The sequence below is a fragment of the Lissotriton helveticus genome, chromosome 7 (assembly GCF_964261635.1).
Source record: "Lissotriton helveticus chromosome 7, aLisHel1.1, whole genome shotgun sequence".
Taxonomy (NCBI): Eukaryota; Metazoa; Chordata; class Amphibia; order Caudata; family Salamandridae; genus Lissotriton; species Lissotriton helveticus.
In genome coordinates, this window is record NC_136068.1 from 835521451 (window position 1) to 835540320 (window position 18870).

At 44.5% G+C, this 18870-nt stretch overlaps 1 protein-coding gene across 1 annotated transcript in view; it reads right to left on the bottom strand.

Moving 5' to 3' along the window:
- The window catches only part of ANKHD1 (ankyrin repeat and KH domain containing 1), a 1380661-nt gene that overhangs the window by 1230715 nt on the left and 131076 nt on the right, over positions 1–18870 (bottom strand). The window contains exon 3 of the mRNA XM_078653327.1: positions 995–1151. Coding sequence (XP_078509453.1) covers positions 995–1151 — 157 coding nt within the window. The remainder of the gene's footprint in view (positions 1–994; positions 1152–18870) is intronic.

An 18870-nucleotide genomic window follows, 5' to 3' on the forward strand; every position in this document is an offset into this window, starting at 1 on the left:
GCGAAACATTCCTGTCCCCTCACCCTGAAGACAATTCTTTTTAGAAGGCTAAGGCAACTCAGGGGTCATGTGTACCAAATATGCAGGCTAGATGCTTATTATACATGGAGCAAACGTTTAGCTTATGAAATCAAACAGTTTTTTTGTACAGCACACATGCTGAAATCACATATTTGAATGTAGTCTCCTATGTGGCATTGAAGTAAAAGGTGACCCTGTGAAATAAAATATTTGCCTAGGATCATACAGTTCGAGACAGGTTTTTGGGCATGTGTGTTACAGTTACGTCCAGTAGATTATTAACGTCATTAGACCTGCAGGTCTGGTCATATTTTTCGGAATTTTCAAGGCCTGGGGTGGGGTGTGGGGGGGGATGTTAGCAAGAAAAATCTATCTAATGTTGCTCCAGCCAATCAGAGGATGGGGCCAGGTCAACAGGAAGAGGATATTACAAGTTTGTCAACATCACTGACCATTGCTAATGGGCTAAAGCAGAATATGGAATGAGATAAGATTACATTATATAGACACTTTCAGCACAAAGATTTTCTTCTATTGGCTCCAAATTACAATCAGAGTTAGGTGCACACAAATAACATAAGAGTCAGCAGTGGAATGCTCCCTTGAAATAAGGAACATTTTTTTTATCTGGCATACAAAAATATTAACTGATGAGTGACACAAAGAGAAAGACCACAGGGACCTGACTGATGCAGTCAGAAAATACCTCAGATTTAAGAATGAGATTGGTAGAATCTATAGGAGGTATGCAACAGTGAAGGATTGTATAGGAGCTTTCCCTGTGATAGGAATCAACGTTTAAAAATCATATTTCAATATTAGGCCTCTCAGTCTTCACAAGCCAATAACAAAATATTCAAACACTCATGGTGAAATTTAAAGGGAAGGCGTGCAGTAGGTCCAAAAACAATAAAAACATGAGCTGCTAGCAAAGTGATAATCGTTTGTTCAATTTAAATAAATTAATACATACGTATCTACTTGTCCTGGATTTAAACTGTTCTCAGCTCTCATCCTTGTCAGGGCTGCTGCTGCTTCATCCAATGCACAGCTTACAGAGGAGGTCAATCTTCGAAGCACCTCTGGATCTGCGAATGCTTTACCATCGGCAGTAGATAATTTACCAATTCCTTCATTCGCCAATTTGGTTAGTATGAAAAGAAAAAATCACACAAAATGCAAAAAAGTATTACAATTTCAACCACATGCTTGGTTAGTCCATCGATCAGCAAACATGCTTCAAAAACCATGTACAAGACAAATAAATAGTTTTCAATTGGTAAAGAACAAAAGACGCATCCATGAATCGCAGTGTAATATACATGTAATGCAGCTAAGAAATGTTACTTACCTGCAACTAGTTTCTCCAGCACAAGTACCTTACCAGGATTCACATCCTTTGAATAGCAACACAAATGTTATCAGAATGAACATATTTAATAGAGCATAGTACATAGCCAATATATCTCACTGTTTTAACTGCCAGGCAGTCCATGTTCTGGAGAGCTCTGAACTCTAATCCCTCTACCTCAGAAGCTGCCATAGCTCAGACATTTTAGTACTCTAGCGTGTAAGTAAATAACAGTCATTAAAGGAAAGGCCTAAACTAAGAATAAGAATCTATGAAAAAGGCCAGAAGTGGATCTTTAATATATTGCATGACTTGATTTAAATTAACAAGAAGATTAACAAGTAGAGCCAAAATAACTCTGTAAGGTACCAATGGAGTCTACGTTGTTGAAGTTATTTCTGCGGACAGACCCTGTTCCTTTCTGGAATCTAATAAGCCCAGCACATTAGAGTAGCAGTTTTCCTTGTGTCCATAAGGGCCACTGTTGGGAATAGCATCGACATAGCTGCAAGAGGAAGTTTAACCCCCAAAAATCAGTAATACATTCTTGGGAAGATGTGCTGTACAGAATTGAGGCTCAAAAGGAAAAATTCATAATGGTTTGTGTCAGTCAATGAATATGGAGAGAGGAAGTGACAAATACTTAGGTGGAGGGAGATGTGGAATTAGGCATCCTGTACAAGGTTTGAGAGAGTTATTCGCTGTGTGCTAGAAGGAAAATGAAAGCCAGAATGAAGGCCATTCTTAACTGTCATTAATGAAATATGTGTTCAGTGGGTCTATCATGTGGGGCCGGGGCTATATATTGAACAGAAGAATGTTTGTGTAAAACTCAACAAGTCTTTGATGTTTCTAGATCTTCTGAGGCTCCGAGAAAGAGCCTTGCTAATGCCTTCTCGACCTCCTGGCAGCTCGGGTACTGGAGAAGTATTTCTTTGTAGACAACCGAGAGGGATATTTTATGAATCCAAACTCACAACTGTACAGTGTAAGGCCTAGCACCTGTTTATATGTAGAAAAAGTAATGGATATTCTGCACTTTAGTGACAGGAAGAAAGCAGGAGACTGGTGGTCATGGTGGACATGTTCTCCTGGTTCGACTTGATTTGTGGTCTGGCTCCTCACAATAACTTGAGGGCAGGACTCAATGATTGTGGCCTCAGGTAGTCTTGTTCCTCTTGGTATGCTTGCTGGCTCTGTGGTAAGACTGGTCCTTGGAACAGCATCTACCAGTCAAGGCTTTCACCGTGAAGCCTTATTTAAAAGGAGAGATCATCCTCACCTCAAGGGAAGTTAAAGAGCTTACAGGCTCCATCCTTTGGCATGTACCTGCCAGGCTGTTCAAAGAATGAGGTGCATATGCCCCATAGCAAGTTAAATTAAATGTGTGCTTGCTCAATTAACACTATTTTAATTATTTCTCCTGGAGATTTCTACCCAGGAAATGACCCAGTTATGTGAATGCTGACTCTGGCGACGCGTTTAAGTAGGGTCACCACTATTTTTGTATACCAGGATCAATATGGCTTTATGCCGCACTGGAGCGCTCGCCTTAATTGGAGGAGACTCTATGAAGTGCATGACTAACCAGCTGCGCACAAAACAAGCTCTGAAGGATCTAGATGCCAAAATGGCATTTGACAGTATTGAGTTGCCATATTTGCTTGCAGTATTGGCCAGGTTTTGTTTTGGTCTCGAAATTCTATGGGTGGGTGAAAGCTTTATCAGGCCCCCACGGCCAGGGTACGGGACAGTGGCACAACATCTCGCAGGTTTGAGTTGAGGAAGGGGACCCAAAAGGGATGGTCTCTCTCGCCAAAGATCTTCGCCATGGTGCTTGACCCCCTTGTGCCTCGAATGGATTATGTTACTTAACCAGTAAGCAACTGTTCTTGGCATGCAGGGCTTTAGATTCACAGGCTTTGCATACTCTTGCCATCTATTGTTGGGACCGGATGTTTGCAAGTTGTTTTTCTTCGAAGAAGTCTTCCAAGACACGAGTTAAGGTGACTCCTCCTTTCGGTGATAGTCCACATGGGCATCGTCTCTATTGTTAAATTGTTTTCCTGCAAGAGGGTAAGAATGGAGTAAGTGAGTGTAGTAAAGAATTGTCCATGCGTAGATAATGTAAATAATGAGACTGCAACAACTACAGGTGTCCATGGAGGTGGGAGGGTGCATGTGAATATACAGCCCTACATGACAAGAACAGATGCGTATTGGGTAAGTAACAATCCATTCGAGGAATGTGCGCTGTAGATACACATGCTTTGCGTAGACTATATAGCAGTAGTCTCCCAAAGCGGTGGCTGACCAATAGATGTTGCAGTTGTCTGAAAAAGTGTCTTTAGCACTGCTTGCCCTACATTGGCTTGTTGACGTGCTACTACATCCACACAATAGTGTTCGGTAAATGTGTGAGGTGTAGACCACGTCCATGCTTTAAAGAAGTCAGCTACTTGGATGTCACCTAAAAAGACCATAGATGCCCCTATTATGCGAGTGGAATGCACTCTAGGGGATAGCGATAACGTTCTTTTAGCTTTTGCATAGCAAGTTTGAATGCATTTAACAATCCATCTTGCAATGCCAGATTTAGAGATAGGATTGCTTTGTGAGGTGGTGCAAATGCAACAAACAGTTGCTTTGTTTTATGAACAGCTTTTGCCCTTTCAATATATAATATAACGCTCTTCTGACATCAAGTGTGTGTAAAGCTCGTTCTGCTACTGAATCAGGTTGAGGAAAGAACACTGGTATCTCAACTGATTGGTTAAGATGGAAAGCAGAAACTACGTTGGGAAGGAATCTGGGATTGTTGCGAAGAACTACCCTATCTTTATGGCTTTGAAAGAAGGGTTCTTCTAAGGTTAATAACTAACAAATGAAAATGAGCATTCAAATCTATACAGGATTATCTGTTCAAAAATCAACAGCTGGTAAAACTGTTCTCCAGCAATAGATCGAGTAGTCATGATGTGACTATTTAAAAGACATTCAGGAGTCTTGCCAGTTGCTTTGAAACCAATTTTATAGAAAAAAAGCCAATTCGACAAAAACAATACATTTGGCCCAGCCAACACATTTCGTCTCAATGGGACTTCATCAGGGCTTGATCAATATCCCAATGCTGTCATCCACCCGGTGTTGGCTCCTGTTATCTCATAAATCCTCATAGATACAATTATGTACCACTAGATGGCATGTTGCGCTCCCATCTTATCTTCATCCTTTGTTTTCTAGTTCAAATGTCCTATGAGTTATTAGGACATTCGAACCAGGAAACAGAATACAATTGGATTCAAAGCAACTGACAAGACGCCTGAATAACTTTTATTCATCACATCATGACTACTTGATCTATTGCTGGAGAACAGTTTAACCATCTGTTGATTTTGGAACGGATAACCTTGTACAGAATTGAACGCTCCTTTTCATTTATTTCATGACCTTGTGTTGGGGTGGCCTCTTGGCAATGGGATCACAAAGGTAGAGCGTTGGAGGAAACAGAATTTTTATTAATTACATACTAGTGCACCGTTTGGAGCCCATATTGCCAGTGTGCTGTTTACGAGTCTAAGGTTAATGCCTGTAGCTCACCTACTCTCCTTAATGAAGTGACTACAACGAGGAAGGCAACCTTCCATGAAAGAAACTGTGAAGGACAAACGTGTAATGGTTCAAAGGGTAGACCCATACGTCTTCTAAATACAACGTTAAGATTCTACACTGGTGAAAGGGGGATTCTTGGTGGCATCACTCTCTATAAGCCCTCCATAAAAATTTTAATGACAGGAACTTTGAACAAAGATAAATGCTATCCGTTCTGCAAATATGCAGCTACTGCTGCAAGGTGCAATTGAATAGATGTGTAAGCTAGTCCAGATTGCTGTACGTGCAAAAGGTAACAAATAATGGTTTGAACAGAAGCAACAAGAGGAATACATTTGTTGTTGTTACAATAGACAACAAATCGATTCCACTTTGCTGCATAACAAGCTCTGAATAAAGGCTTTCTTGCTTCTTTCATAATAGTCATACAGTCTGGTGGCAAATTTAAATATCCAAACTCTAGGACTTCAGGAGCCAAATCGCTGAGTTGAGCTCCTTGGAATTTGGATGCTTGATTTCTCCATGGTTCTGAGTGAGAAGACTGGAGGTGAGATGTAGTTTTTGAGGTAGAACTACTGACAGCTCTAACAGGGTGGTGTACCATGGATTAAGGGCCCATGTAGGAACTATTAAAATCAGTGTGTGATGTTTACCGAAGTTTGCGAACCAAAAACGGAAGGAGTGGGAGAGGGGGAAAAGCATAGGCAAATATCCCCGACTAATTCATCCACAGGGCATTGCCTATAGAGAGAGGGTGTGGGAACCTGGAGGCGAACTATGGGCATTGTGAGTGGTCTACTGTTGTGAACAGATCTATTTGTGGGCATCCCCATTGTTGAAAGTATGGAAGGAGAACTTTGGGATGAAGTTCCCACTCGTGTATTTGCTGTCTCCTTCTGCTGAGGAGGTCAGCAATTTGATTGTTTACTCCTGGAAGGTGTCCTGCCAGAAGAAGAATTTTGTGATGGACTGCCCAGTTCCAAATGGCGCGTCTGTTGTTACCACTTGAGGAGACGGGTCGCTTACGAAGGATAGACCTTGGGACAAGTTGTCTTGATCTGTCCACCATAAGGCCGCTTCCTTCATGCTTGGAGTGACCGTCACTCTGTCCTCGAATGAACCGTGGACCTGTTGACACTGGTTGTCTAGTTGCTCCTGCAGAGGACGCATTCTTAGTCTGCAATGGGGAATTAGTGGGATACACGATGAAATCACCCCCAGTAGAGACTTGTAGCGGTGAACTGAAAGACACTTTTTTGTTCGCAAGTCCTGAGCCAAGGTTTGTAATTTGTCTCTCCTTTCCAGAGTAGGGAAGGCTCTTGAGAGCTTGGAATCCAAGATGGCTCCCAGGAAGCGAGCCTTCCTGGACGGAACCAGGGAAGACTTCGCGTTGTTCAGAGTGAGTCCCAGATTCTGAAACAAATTGGTACAAGCTTGAACAGCCTCCAACGCTGCCTCCCTGGACGGAGCTTTCAGTAACCAGTCGTCCAGGTAGGGGAAGACCTGGAAATGGTTCCTTCGCAGGAAAGCTGCTACTGGCACCAGCACCTTTGTGAAAATTCTTGCGGCTGAACGGAGTCCAAAGGGTAAGACTCTGAACTGAAAATGGCTCTTGGCTACTGTGAATCGCAGAAACCTTCTGTGTGCTGGGTGAATCGGAACGTGGAAATATGCATCCTCGAGATCGAGCGTGGCCATGAAATCCCCCGGGCTGATAAGCTTCAAGATGTCCTGGAGAGAGACCATCCGGAAGGACAGGGAGATGAGATAGGTGTTTAGCTCCCTGAGGTCTAAAATGGGGCGCCACCTTTCTAGCGTCTTCTTCACCAGGAAGAACCTGGAATAAAATCCTTGTCCCCTTTGGTTTGAGGGGACCGGCTCTATCGCTCCCTTCCGGAGCATCTGTTGGTGTTTCGATGGAATGGCTGCCGGGGGCTTGGGTGGAGGGACTTGCGTGAATTCCAAGGTATGCCCTTTCCGAATGATGTTGAGCACCCAACGGTCCGATGTTATCCTGGACCAGTTGTGAAGGTATTTGGTGACTGGTATTTGGTGACCCTGCCTCCAACTGATGATCTCTTGAAGGAGGGTCCAGTAGGAAGAGCCAGGAGGCCGCTATTGGCGTTTGGACGAATCTCGACCTCGTCCAGCTTGTTTTCCCTTATTGTAAGGCCGGGAGTAGTTGGTAGACTGGCCCTACCGCTGTTGATAAGGCTGACGGTATTGCTGGGAACCTGAGCCCGTGGTGGAATAGCGTTGTTGTTGTTAAGACCCTCTGTAGTTACCACCTCTACCTCTAGATCCTTTAAAAGGAGACTTTCTGTATTGAAGGGTCCACAAGTACCTGGCAGTCTGTGTCCTTTTTTATTTCTTGAAGAGTGTCGTCAATGAGTTTGCCGAATAATGCTTCACCATCAAAGGGAAGATCCAGGACCTTGTTTTGGATTTCAGGCCTAAACCAAGTAGCTTTGAGCCATCCTTGGCGGCGGAGGACTGCCGCCCCAGCCAATGAACGGAACGCCGTTGTCGCAATATCCATTGCACAGTCAATGATTTCCATCGACGTTGCTTCTCCCTCCTGCAAGATCTTCTTTGCCTCAGTCGTAGACTCCGGAGGCAGCTGGTCAAGGTATGGGGCGACATCACACCAAAGCTGGCGGTCGTACCTACCCATGATATTCGGGCATTTGCCGCTCGCACCAGCAAACTTGCCATCGACGAGAATCTCTTCCCCACATTATCCAACCTCCGTCCTCCGCCCTTCCTTGTCCGGAGGAGTTGTTAAGGGAGTAGAGGGGTTACGGGATTTCCTCTGCGCAGCCTGCAAGATCACAGAGTCTGGTCTTGGATGACCCGTTAAGGCTGCCGGACCATCATCTGGTGCCTTGTATTTTTTATCCAGACGCGGTAGCACCGGGACCACCGTCGCCAGGTTCTTCATGGCCTTTAGGCCCTCCTTCCACACATGATCCACAATAGGAATGGACCTAGTTGATTTCCTAAAAGGTTCCTTGAAATCATATAAAAAACAATCCGTGGTAACCTTAGGCATGGCTAATTTGAATCTTGCAGCGGCTCTTTCCATCAGCTGATGGAAGCCCCCAATGTCCGCAGGCGGGGAATCCGCCGGATCTGGGACTGGCGATGCTGGATCCGCAATGATATACTCCGTCATATTCAGTATTGGGAATAGAGTCAGGATCCGACTGCTGATCCTCATCCGAGGAATCATCATGGACCTCTTGTAACCCGGAGGAATCATGATGGATGGACATTTGAGGCCGAGGGGAAACTTGAGCTGGAATGTTAGGCGTCACCAATGAGGCTGACATCCCTGCAGGAGTTGCCGGCGTTGACGGTACCGGAATAGGCCTACTCGCCTTAGATTTATAGTCCTGCAGCATCTTATGCAGATCTTGGAGAAAAGAAGATGGCACTGTAACCATTTCCTGCTCAGCATGATGTTGCGACTGGGCAGACTGATGATGGCCCACATCCTCGCGTCCGTATTCGCCCTCAGATTCAGTGTCCTGGCATTTGACTAGAAGTTGGGAGGGACTATTTGCATAGCTGTATGAGTCCTGGTCATCCTCCTCTGATTCCCCTTCTTGCAGAAGCATGGTTGGCTGTAGAGGAGACACACTCCTCGGAGAAGTCATCTCCGGCGTGATCCGTGTCACAGAAATGGTAATTCTCTTTTCAGAGGACAATATAGTCGACGGTTCCGTCGTCGACGGTTGTATATGCGTCGACGAGATCGGGGTCGAAGTAGTCGACGAGGAAACGGTCGACACGCCAGCCGTTGTGATGGTCAAAGTCGTCGTCGACGCCCTCGTCGACGAGACAGTCGTCGTCATAGTCGTCGCCGCCATTGTCGACGTCGGCACTATCGTCGACGGCGTGATTGAAACTGCCGTCGGCGACGCCGTCGTCGGTGGCTTCGTCGTTTCCGTCGACGGTGAAGAAACCGCCGTCGACGGTACCTTCGCCGACGACTCCCCTGTCGACGGGGTCGTCAACGACATCAATGCAGATTTCGATTTTTTCGTCGACGGGACCTTCGCCGTCGACGCCTTCGTCGTCGAGGACTTGGAACTCCTCTCAGAAGACTGGGATGAAGGTTTTTTGAAGGCTGTGACAGTCTTCTCACCTTCAGAAGGCGCATCTGGTCCTACCCTCTCCTTTACACCTCGGTGAGGAGATTTGCTGGGACCTGGGCTCTCAGACTCACTGGGGGTCTTTTTTGAGGCCTTGGAAGATCTTTCCATAGAAGGTGAAGGGGAACCCCTACCCCTCTTCACTGACCTTCTTGAAGAAGACATTGATGCTGCATCCTCACTGTCACTGGAGACAGTATCATTCCTGGTTTTCAGCTTATGGAGCCATGTCAAGAGTCTACCCTCACGGTCCCGGAGGGTCTTGGCCGAAAAGGTGCGACAGATCTTACAGTCTGCAGCCTGGTGGTCAGGATAGAGGCAGTAAATGCAGCCTTTGTGCCTATCCTCCACAAAAAGCCTTTTCTTACCACAGGTGGAACAAGGTTTGAAAAGGGCTTTTTTCTTCTCCATTTCTGACATCCTGGAAGGCAGCCAACAATCCTGAAGTGAAGCTGACGATTTTGAAGAAAAAATCCTGAAATAAATCCTTTGAAGAGTAGAAGTTGAGCAGAGCTCAAAGGAGACTCCCTAAGCACAACGTGCGGAAGAAAATCTGAGGCTCCGAGGTTCCTTCAGGAAGGTTCTAAGGGGTGAGGCACTTCGGATTGGCTGAGGCCTAAGTTTAGTCTCTTTTACACAAAGAGGGTGATATGCTACAAAAGGGAATGAGGCCTAGGCCTTTTTCCTTGGTCGTTTGTACCTACAGCTATGGTATTTTTATTACCGAGACTCCCATTCCGACGATGGGGAATGATACAAAGCATGGGAATCTATGAAAGTTCCAATACTGGTGTAAAGGGTAACTACCCCAGAAAAAGCGAAAAGAAGACCTGAGGCACACTGCCAGCTTAAAAAGCATAACGCATCTAAAGGATGTTAAATGAAAAGGTAACCCCCCCCCCAGAACATACGCCTGAGGCATACAGGCCTATGGGGGAGGGCGAAAACCCGCAAGGAGGCACTGAACAGCTGATTCGGTGTGGGCGTCAAACAATAAAACCCCATCAAAGGGTAGATCAACAATTCGCTCCCCGATATTTTCCGGGAAGACGCTATCCCGCAACCATACATGGCGCCACAAGGCAACCGAGACCAGCAATAGCCCGGTCTAAGGAATCAGCAGTATCCAAGGCCGAGCGGATCCTAAATTAAGCAAGGTCACGGCCATCCCGGAGAAGAGGAAGGAGGTTAACACAAGCACCTTCAGAGGTGGCGGAAAGCAGAGACTCTGCAGAGTAGCCCGAGCCAGGACACACACTGTATTTAGTGACCGTAGGGCAGCACTAGTGGAGGTAAAGATGTTCCAACCCCATGACTCAAGCCATCTGGACTCCCGGGAGGAAGGAAGCATTAACTGAGGCAAGGAAGGGAAGGCAGTTTGCAAGACAAACCCCTGCATGTCAGGGTGGACAAATAAGCAAACTGGATCATGTGGAGCAGGACGGTGGCGGTGCAAGACAGAACGAGCCACCGGATCACCGGAAGCTGGCCGAACCCAGGTGCCCAAAAGGGCATCATAAAGAGAAGCTTCAAAGGGCAGAAGCGGCTCCACACTCCTCAACCCACGGTGAAGGACATCAAGCAGAGGGTCCACAGACAAGGGAGCTGCATGTTTAGCACACGAGTAGCCAAGGAGACTACTCTTAGAAAAGCAGCACCGGCATCGGTAGCCCTCCGAGGAGGGGACAGCAACTCATCTGTGGGTGAGGGCTGTAAACAAAGCCTTCTAAGACACTGAGGGTGCGACCAATGTCCAAAAGAAGGGAGCCCCATGGACGAATGGGGGTCCTGATGGGGCTCCTAAGGAGCCGGGGAACCTGCCGGGTCCACAAATTCTAAGGGGCGACACAGGCAAGGATATATCCGGCGTCGCCGGACGTGAAAGTGATGCCAAACTCTCTCCAGAAGAAGAGTCAACCACCCGGTGTCGATGCTGAGCCAAAACGACTTCGGTGGGCGCTGATCGTGCCTCGTCCGGTACCGACTCAGCTTCATCGGGCACCGAGTCGGCCCTGTCCAGTGCAGTTTCCACGTCCACCACGACAAGCACCGCTTCGGAAGAAGGGGATGGCGCCAGGGAGGCAAGCCTACGGCGAATTCGCCTTTTGGGCAATTTCTCCGTGTGAGGAGAAATTGTAGTAAAAAAGAAGAATACTTTAAAAGTGAAGAAATCCTGAAAGACAAATTGGTGGTGAGGGGATACCCCAAAAGATTAGTCAAGATCGCCTTGAAACGTGCTTGGTTTACACCAAGAGAAGTTCTTTTGGTACCCAAAATCAAACAAAAAGAGACACCATTGACGTGCGTTCTCACGTATGATCCGAAAGCAAATAAAGTAAAAAAAACGTATCCAAAAACATTGGAAACTTATTGAACATCTGGGGATTCAAAAACCTCTTTTTGCTTCCAAAAAAGGTAAAAACATAAGACAATCTCTTGTAAGAGCAATGAGAAAAGAAGACCCATTACCCAAAGATCTAAGAGGGCTCCTAAACTTGCCACCAATAATAGGGCACTATAGATGTCAAAATTGCGCTGCATGTAGCCTGACAACAGATACGAAGGTTGAAATAAATGGGTTAGTACATCTACAAAAAAGTTTTTCCAACTGTAACACAAAGAATACAGTTTACTGTATTAAATGTCCATGTAATAAGTTCTATATTGGACAAACTACCCAAATAGTGAAGAAGCGTATTCTTCAACACAAATCGAGGGTGAAGTGTAAAGTCCAGGGAGCACCATTAGTTCATCATTTTGAAACCTGTAATCACACTGAAAATGATATCACTTGGACAGGTTTGCTTACCTTGGCTAAGACAAAACAGGAGGAAGTCGAATCTAAATCGGACAGACTGGAGGCGGGAGTAATAGAAAAATACCGCACTGCGATCACAGGCCTGAATGATAGAGATGAAATATGTGCACTGATATAAGGAAATGTTTCTGTAAATAACACTTTCTGAGACTGAGATTATCTGCAAACGATATATTGAGTTTTGTATGCTATAACATCTGGTATTTTATGGATTGTTTTTAGAATGTGGTTGACACTTGTAGTTTTCTTAATTTTTCTTCAATTTGTTCTTTTCTTCTATTCTAGATTTCGATTTCTTCTTGAAAAATAATTTTCTCTACTTTTCTCCTCACCGTTTGTTTATTGAAGCTGAGGTGAGACATATCGACCGTTTTAATGGGCTGGCGGTCTAGTTATTGCTAATACACAGAGGCATGTAGTCCTCTGTTTGTTATTTTTACCGTCGGTGGCCGCGTAGTCCCTTTTTTGTTTTGCGATCCGTAGTGCCTAATTTCCGCACCACGTGACCGGGACAAAACGCCGGAGAATCAGCATGGCGTGTAGCGGACCTACATAGCGGTGTTTGCGAAGTAAGTGGATGGTACGATGATTCTATTGATTTAAAAAGAAGGTTTAGGAGTGTTGAACCTCCGTTTCATCACGTCCCTATTTATTTGATAGGTACTCCACAGAAGGATTGCTATATACACGATTTACTCGTGAATACAACACGATGTACAGCGGTCCACCATTATAGGGTAAGAATGCCCTCAGTGTGATAACTATTACGGTGGTTTATTTCTTATTTATTTCTATCAGATAAGGAATACCAATGCAGTATTCTTGCATTTTTTGACAGAGAGAACGGCTCTTTTTGAATTTTCTAAATATACGGTGATATTGTGAAGAAATATTTACACCGAGAGCCACAGATCATTCTAGGTAAGCCACATTCTGCGACTAGTTTATTTTACACATATATTTATAGCGCTAGAGGCCTTCACCTTTTTTCCCCTCTTGCTTTTACACCTGCCACAATATAGAATATAAGACGCCTTAGAAATTATACTTCGGCAGTCGTTGGAGGTCATAGACCATGGTAAATGACGATGCAAGCCATCTTTTTTCGAATTGTAGGCAGAGGTCTATCCTTTATCACGTTTCTAGGTCTTCCGGCTGATTCTTTGTCCTTCCTTCTTTTCATTTAAATAATTACACATTGGGTGGTGTTGTTTTAAGTGGTTATGACACTACACTAGGGTGACTATTTAAGCTAAAAGACTTTATGGGCTGGTGCTGTATCACTCAGAGGAAATTATGTATATATGTGTATATATTTACACTTATAGTATGTCCCTTGTCGCGAAACTGTAATATGTATATAGTTATATATGATTTTTTGATTTCATAGACTGATTACTATTAGCCCTTGTCCTGATGAGGCCCATAATCAAGGGGCTGAAACACGTCGACACTTCTAAGAAGACACCATTCAAAAGTCTACGTTGTATAAGTAAATTAATAAGGAGTACTAAAATTAGACAGGTTTAAATAATATAGACCAGTGAGGCTCCTTTCCTTTTCTTTGGCAGATCTTGTTTTTTAGGAATGCTTGGCTTTACGTTCATTAAGCATCCTTTATTTCAAAAATTTGGGCTAGAACATATGAAAAAGATAGAAAAACGTGAGTGTATTTTGAATAGATTTGTGTGGAATGTGATGTGTATATATATATATATATATATATATATATATATATATATATATATGTGTTTGTTTCCTGTATATATGTATAGTTTTGAGAAACAAATAAACCTTTTTTCCAATTGATGAGAAAATAAAACATCTAGAAAATGAATAAAAAAATATATATAAAAGAGTAATCTAGGAAATTTATTTATGTTATTTAGTTTGGTTTTGAAATAATATAGAATTGATTTTCAGATGTGATATACTTCATGTAGGAAGGGATAATTTATTTCTCTCGTCCTTTTGAGATAGACTGTTAATGATTCCCTAGGCATAATTTTTTTGTATACTATGGCGCCACACCGGCGCCGACTCAGCCTCAACCACAACAAGCTACGACCCCGAAGTAAGAAGCGGAGTGGGAGACGAGTTTATGGCACCGGAATGGCGCTAACCCCAGCTCCAAATAGGCTGCCACCTGCCCAGAAGGCCGAGGTGTGCTCGAAGCAAGGCTTTGGGCACCAGCGACCACCTGCGACACCACAGGGAGGTCCACGGGACTATGCGGCGTGGCAGGGGTGCTATGGGCCGAAGAGGGGGACCCAGCCGGGCCACACCCGGACGACACCATATCTCCATCGTTCCTGTAGGGCAAGGGCTTATGTCGGGGGACACTTTAAGTAGCAGGGGCCCAGATGACGCCCCAGGGATAGGTGAGGACCCAAGGGAGGCCTGCAGAGCCACGGCATAGGCTTCCATCTGGGTCCAAGTCGCCCCCGCGTCCAGATAGGGCGCATAGGGGATCTGCCGGGGTCGCACGTTCGCCCCGACAACAGAAGAAAGTGAGGTCGAGGACCTCGGCGACATGCGCCGCGACTTACCCAAAAGGGGCAAACACTGTCCCCAGGCCCCAGAGGTCGATCAACAGCGCAACTGGAAAACAGAGGGGCCTGCCGGCGATGAGGAGGCCGGAGGATGAGACTATTCAGAGCGGGACAAGAGAGCCGAAAGAAGCTTCATTCAGCACTCCCACCAAGACTTCGGCGTCGCAATCTGTCGAGTCGTGGTGTTCGCCCAAACACCACATACATATAAGATGTGGGTCCGTCACGGACATTTGCCGCGAACAGGAAGTACAAGTTTTAAAGCCCGAAGGCATCGCACACTGTTCCAGACGCAAAGCGTCAAAAGAGGCCTGAAAACAGGCCAGAGGAACCGCTTACTGCGGAAAAGAAGGAAACTGACGTCAGCGCGGAGGGAGGGACTTATATGACCACGCTGACGTCACGTACGTGGACGACGGCAGGGCGAGGTCGTGTGGTGCCGTCCCCCGGCGGGCAGAGGTGCCGCTGCAAAAAGAATTCCGGAACCAGTCTGATGCCTGGGGATATTCTAAGTTAAGGAATCTGCGGCTAGATGTCTATCAGATATACACATATATATATACACACACACACATATATATACACACACGCATATATACACACACACACATGTATATATATATATATATATATATATATATATATATATATATATATATATATATATATATATATATATATATTTATTTATTTATTTTATTTATTTATAGTGTTTTATATAGCGCGGACAAGACCCGTGGGTATCAGAGCGCTTTACATATGAGATTACAGATTGTCATTATATAGGCAATTATAACAGCAAACATATATGGAGGTAGAAGGCGATATACTATCTAGGATGGTTACAAACTGGCATATGAGGTTAATAAATTGACATTATAATAGCAATTAAAACAGCAGAGACAAATATGGACGGTAGGAGGCAATATGCTATCTAGGGTGATTAAATAAATATATTCCTAACGCCTGATCACTTAGCGATAAGTGGTGCATATGGTTTAGGTTGTGCCCTAGTCGTACAGTCAGATTCGATGAGGTAGGATTGTAAATTATTATCAGAGCAATGTCAGAGTAATTACCAAAGGGTAGAATGGGTATGGCTAGTTGTAACGATCATAAATATTCACATGACAGGGTAGGGGTAGTATCTTTGGTGTGAGACATAGTGCAGATAACACCTAAATATGAGGTAGCGATATGGTGTACAGCCGAGGCTTGAGTGGATAGTCATAGCTAGGGTGGTTAGACCTTTGTCTTATTGGTCTTCCAATTGTTATGATGTAAAAAGTTTGTGCCACTGGTCTGTGGTCATCTCTATGTAGGGTATTTACTCATCATATGGCTTTTCAGTTCCCTTTTAAATGCTGCAATATTTTGAATCTTCCTGATATAGGGTGGGAGTGAATTCCAGACTCTGGGGGCGGCTCCCGAAAAAGCTCGGTCATAGGTCTTTTTTTTCCGGAAGAAGGCCGGCCGTAGTAGCAACTCTTTAGCGCTTCTCGTTGATCTGTTACCTCCCGATAGCTTGATTTTCTTGGCTAGATATCTCGGCGTGTTGTAGTGGACCGCTTTGTGTGTAATACAGGCCATCTTCATTTTAATTCTAGCATCGTAGGGTAACCAGTTTAGTGCCTTCAGGTGGGGAGATATGTGATCGAATTTCCTCGTTCCCGTGATAAGTCTTGCCGCTGCATTGAGACAGGCTTTTAGCGGAGCAGTGGATGTTTTTGGTAGGCCAGCTAACGTAGTGCAGCCATATTCGATCCTTGCGATAACTAGCGATTGGATAGCAAGTTTTAGATCTGCTTCTGAGATAAAGGGTTTCAGTTTCCTTAGATAGTTCAAATGGAAACGGGCGCTCTTAGCCATTGCATTGATGTGTTCTTTCATGTCTAGGTTCTCGTCTAGTGTAATTCCTAGAGATTTGGCTGAATTAACAAGTGTCGGAGTGCAGTTAAGCGCAGTTACCATTTTAGCCCATTCCTTTACCTCTGGTTGACTTCTTGTCGGTGAGATTAACAGGAATTCTGTTTTGTTGGCATTAAGTTTCAAATGGTTAGCTGTTAGCCAATGCAACGCTTTCTTTAGAGTTTCATTCATAAGGTCAATGTCATCACTGCAGGCAATCTTCATATATATTTGTGTGTCGTCTGCGTACATGTGGTAGGAGATCTGTGCATTCCGAAGAATCTCTGTAAGAGGTTCTACATATAAGTTGAAGAGATCTGGGGATAGCGTTGAACCTTGAGGGACCCCTATTGTGTTAGGGCATGGGGAGGAGATTGCTTGGTTGACCAGGAATAGCTGAGTCCTGTTCTGCAGGAAGGAGTTAAACCACTTCCGAACATTTCCAGATAAACCCATCCTGTCATGTAGTCTAGTCATCAGTATCTCATGATTTACCGTGTCAAATGCTGATGACAGGTCTAGTAGAATCAGTAGGCATGCATGATTTTGGTCAAGGGCTTGTAAGGCGTCATCAACAATATGTAATATCGCAGTTTCAGTACTGTGTCCTGTTCTGAAACCTGATTGGCAGTCATCTAATAGTGAGAACTTAGCGATGTGTTGACTCAGTTGGCCTTGCACGCATTTCTCAATAAGTTTGGCCAGTAAAGGGATGTTGGTCACTGGTCGATAATTATTTGGGTCAGTTGCATCTGCTGTCGGTTTTTTGATGATGGGAACTACCTGCCCCATTTTTAGGCAGTCGGGGAGGGTCCCTTGTGATAGTGAGGCATTTATTATCTCGGTCCAGATTGGAACTAGAGTGTGGCTGATTTCTCTTACACATTTTGCCGGTAGCGGGTCTTGGTAGTGGTTGTTGGGTCTAAGTTCCGCTAGAGTTTTGGCGATCTTTTCCTGGTTGTATAGTTCAAATGTGTCCCAACTTGCCTTATTTTTTGTTGGGGGATCTTCCGTTGTCGCGTTCACCTTATTTTTGGTAGCGGGATGGGTCGTGAGGTTAGCCGCTGCATTTGTGAGCTCAGCTTCTAGCAGTTTAGTTTTATCCATGAAAAATGAGGAGAATTTCTCACAACTTATGGGATTCTTAGGGTTCTCTTGGGCCGTTTTGGTTAATTTGTTTGACTGTTGTTTTAGGATCTCGAAGAGTTTGAGGTCTGTTTATGGCATTGTCCAGTTCAGCCCTTATAAATTCTTTTTTGGCGCTAGTTATCTTTAAATTATATTGTTTTCTTGTTTTTCTGAGGGCCTTCAGTTCGGGGGAGGAGGGATGTTGTCTCCATTTCCTTTCTGCCATTCTCAGTTTTCGCCTGTCCTCGTTCAAAGCCTCATTAAACCAAGGATTTTTGGGCTTTTCCGAGACACTTTTCAGTTTTTGAGGTAAGGTGTCATTGACTATATTACCGATTGAGGTTATGTAATGATCAGTCAGCTCATTTACATTCTGCTCGTTGATGCCTGGCTTCAGGTCTTTCTCACATCTTTCAACCAATCGTTCAATATTAACTTCTTTTGTATCTCGTATCAGTTTTTTGACCTTGCGAGGTTGCGTGTTCCTGCCCTTTTTCATTGTCGGTATCACGAAAGTTATGGCGTGATGATCAGACCAATCACACGGGTCTATGGCGGTGATTGAGATTTCTTTGTTTCTAGAAATTATCCAGTCTAAAGTCGCTCCTTGTGAGTGAGTGGGCTGGGTGCATATTTGCGAGAGGTTTAGCTCCTTGAAGAAGTCTTTGATCGAATTGACCATATTATCATTGCCGTCGTCCCAGTGGAGGTTAAAGTCACCTAGGAATATGTTGTTGGCATCTGGGTTAGAGTTAGCAGTTATGATCTCCATAAGATGCTCTGTGAACTTTGCGTTATCTCCCGGTGGGTGGTAAAACGCATGTAGGTTGTAATTTTGATTATTTGGTGATCTTATGTTAAGACCAAGGTATTCACATGATTCTATATGGTCGGATTGGAATTGGTTGACCTCTATCTCTGAGCGATGGATGCACGCTATCCCTCCTCCCACTTTCCTGGGTCTGTCCAACCTGACAATGTTGTATTGTGGTGGTACTAGAAGATCCATGGTAGGAGAGGATGATTCATTGAGCCATGTTTCCGTGAGGATGGCCAGGTCGATTTCTTTGTTGAGGATTAAGGCGGCTATGTCAGATGCGAGTTTATTTGCCGAGCGACAGTTAAGCAATAGGCAGTTCAGTGTTTTCTGTGGGTTGACGCAGTTTCCATTTTCTACTTCGGTTGTATTTACCTGGATATGTTGTAGGTTGTGGTGGATTGCTTTCCTATCATTCTTTCGGGGCAATCTATTCGGGTCAATAGGTACAATTTCGATAGGTACAGTTTCGATACTCTCTTCCTTTCTCGGAGCCTGTTGTTCAT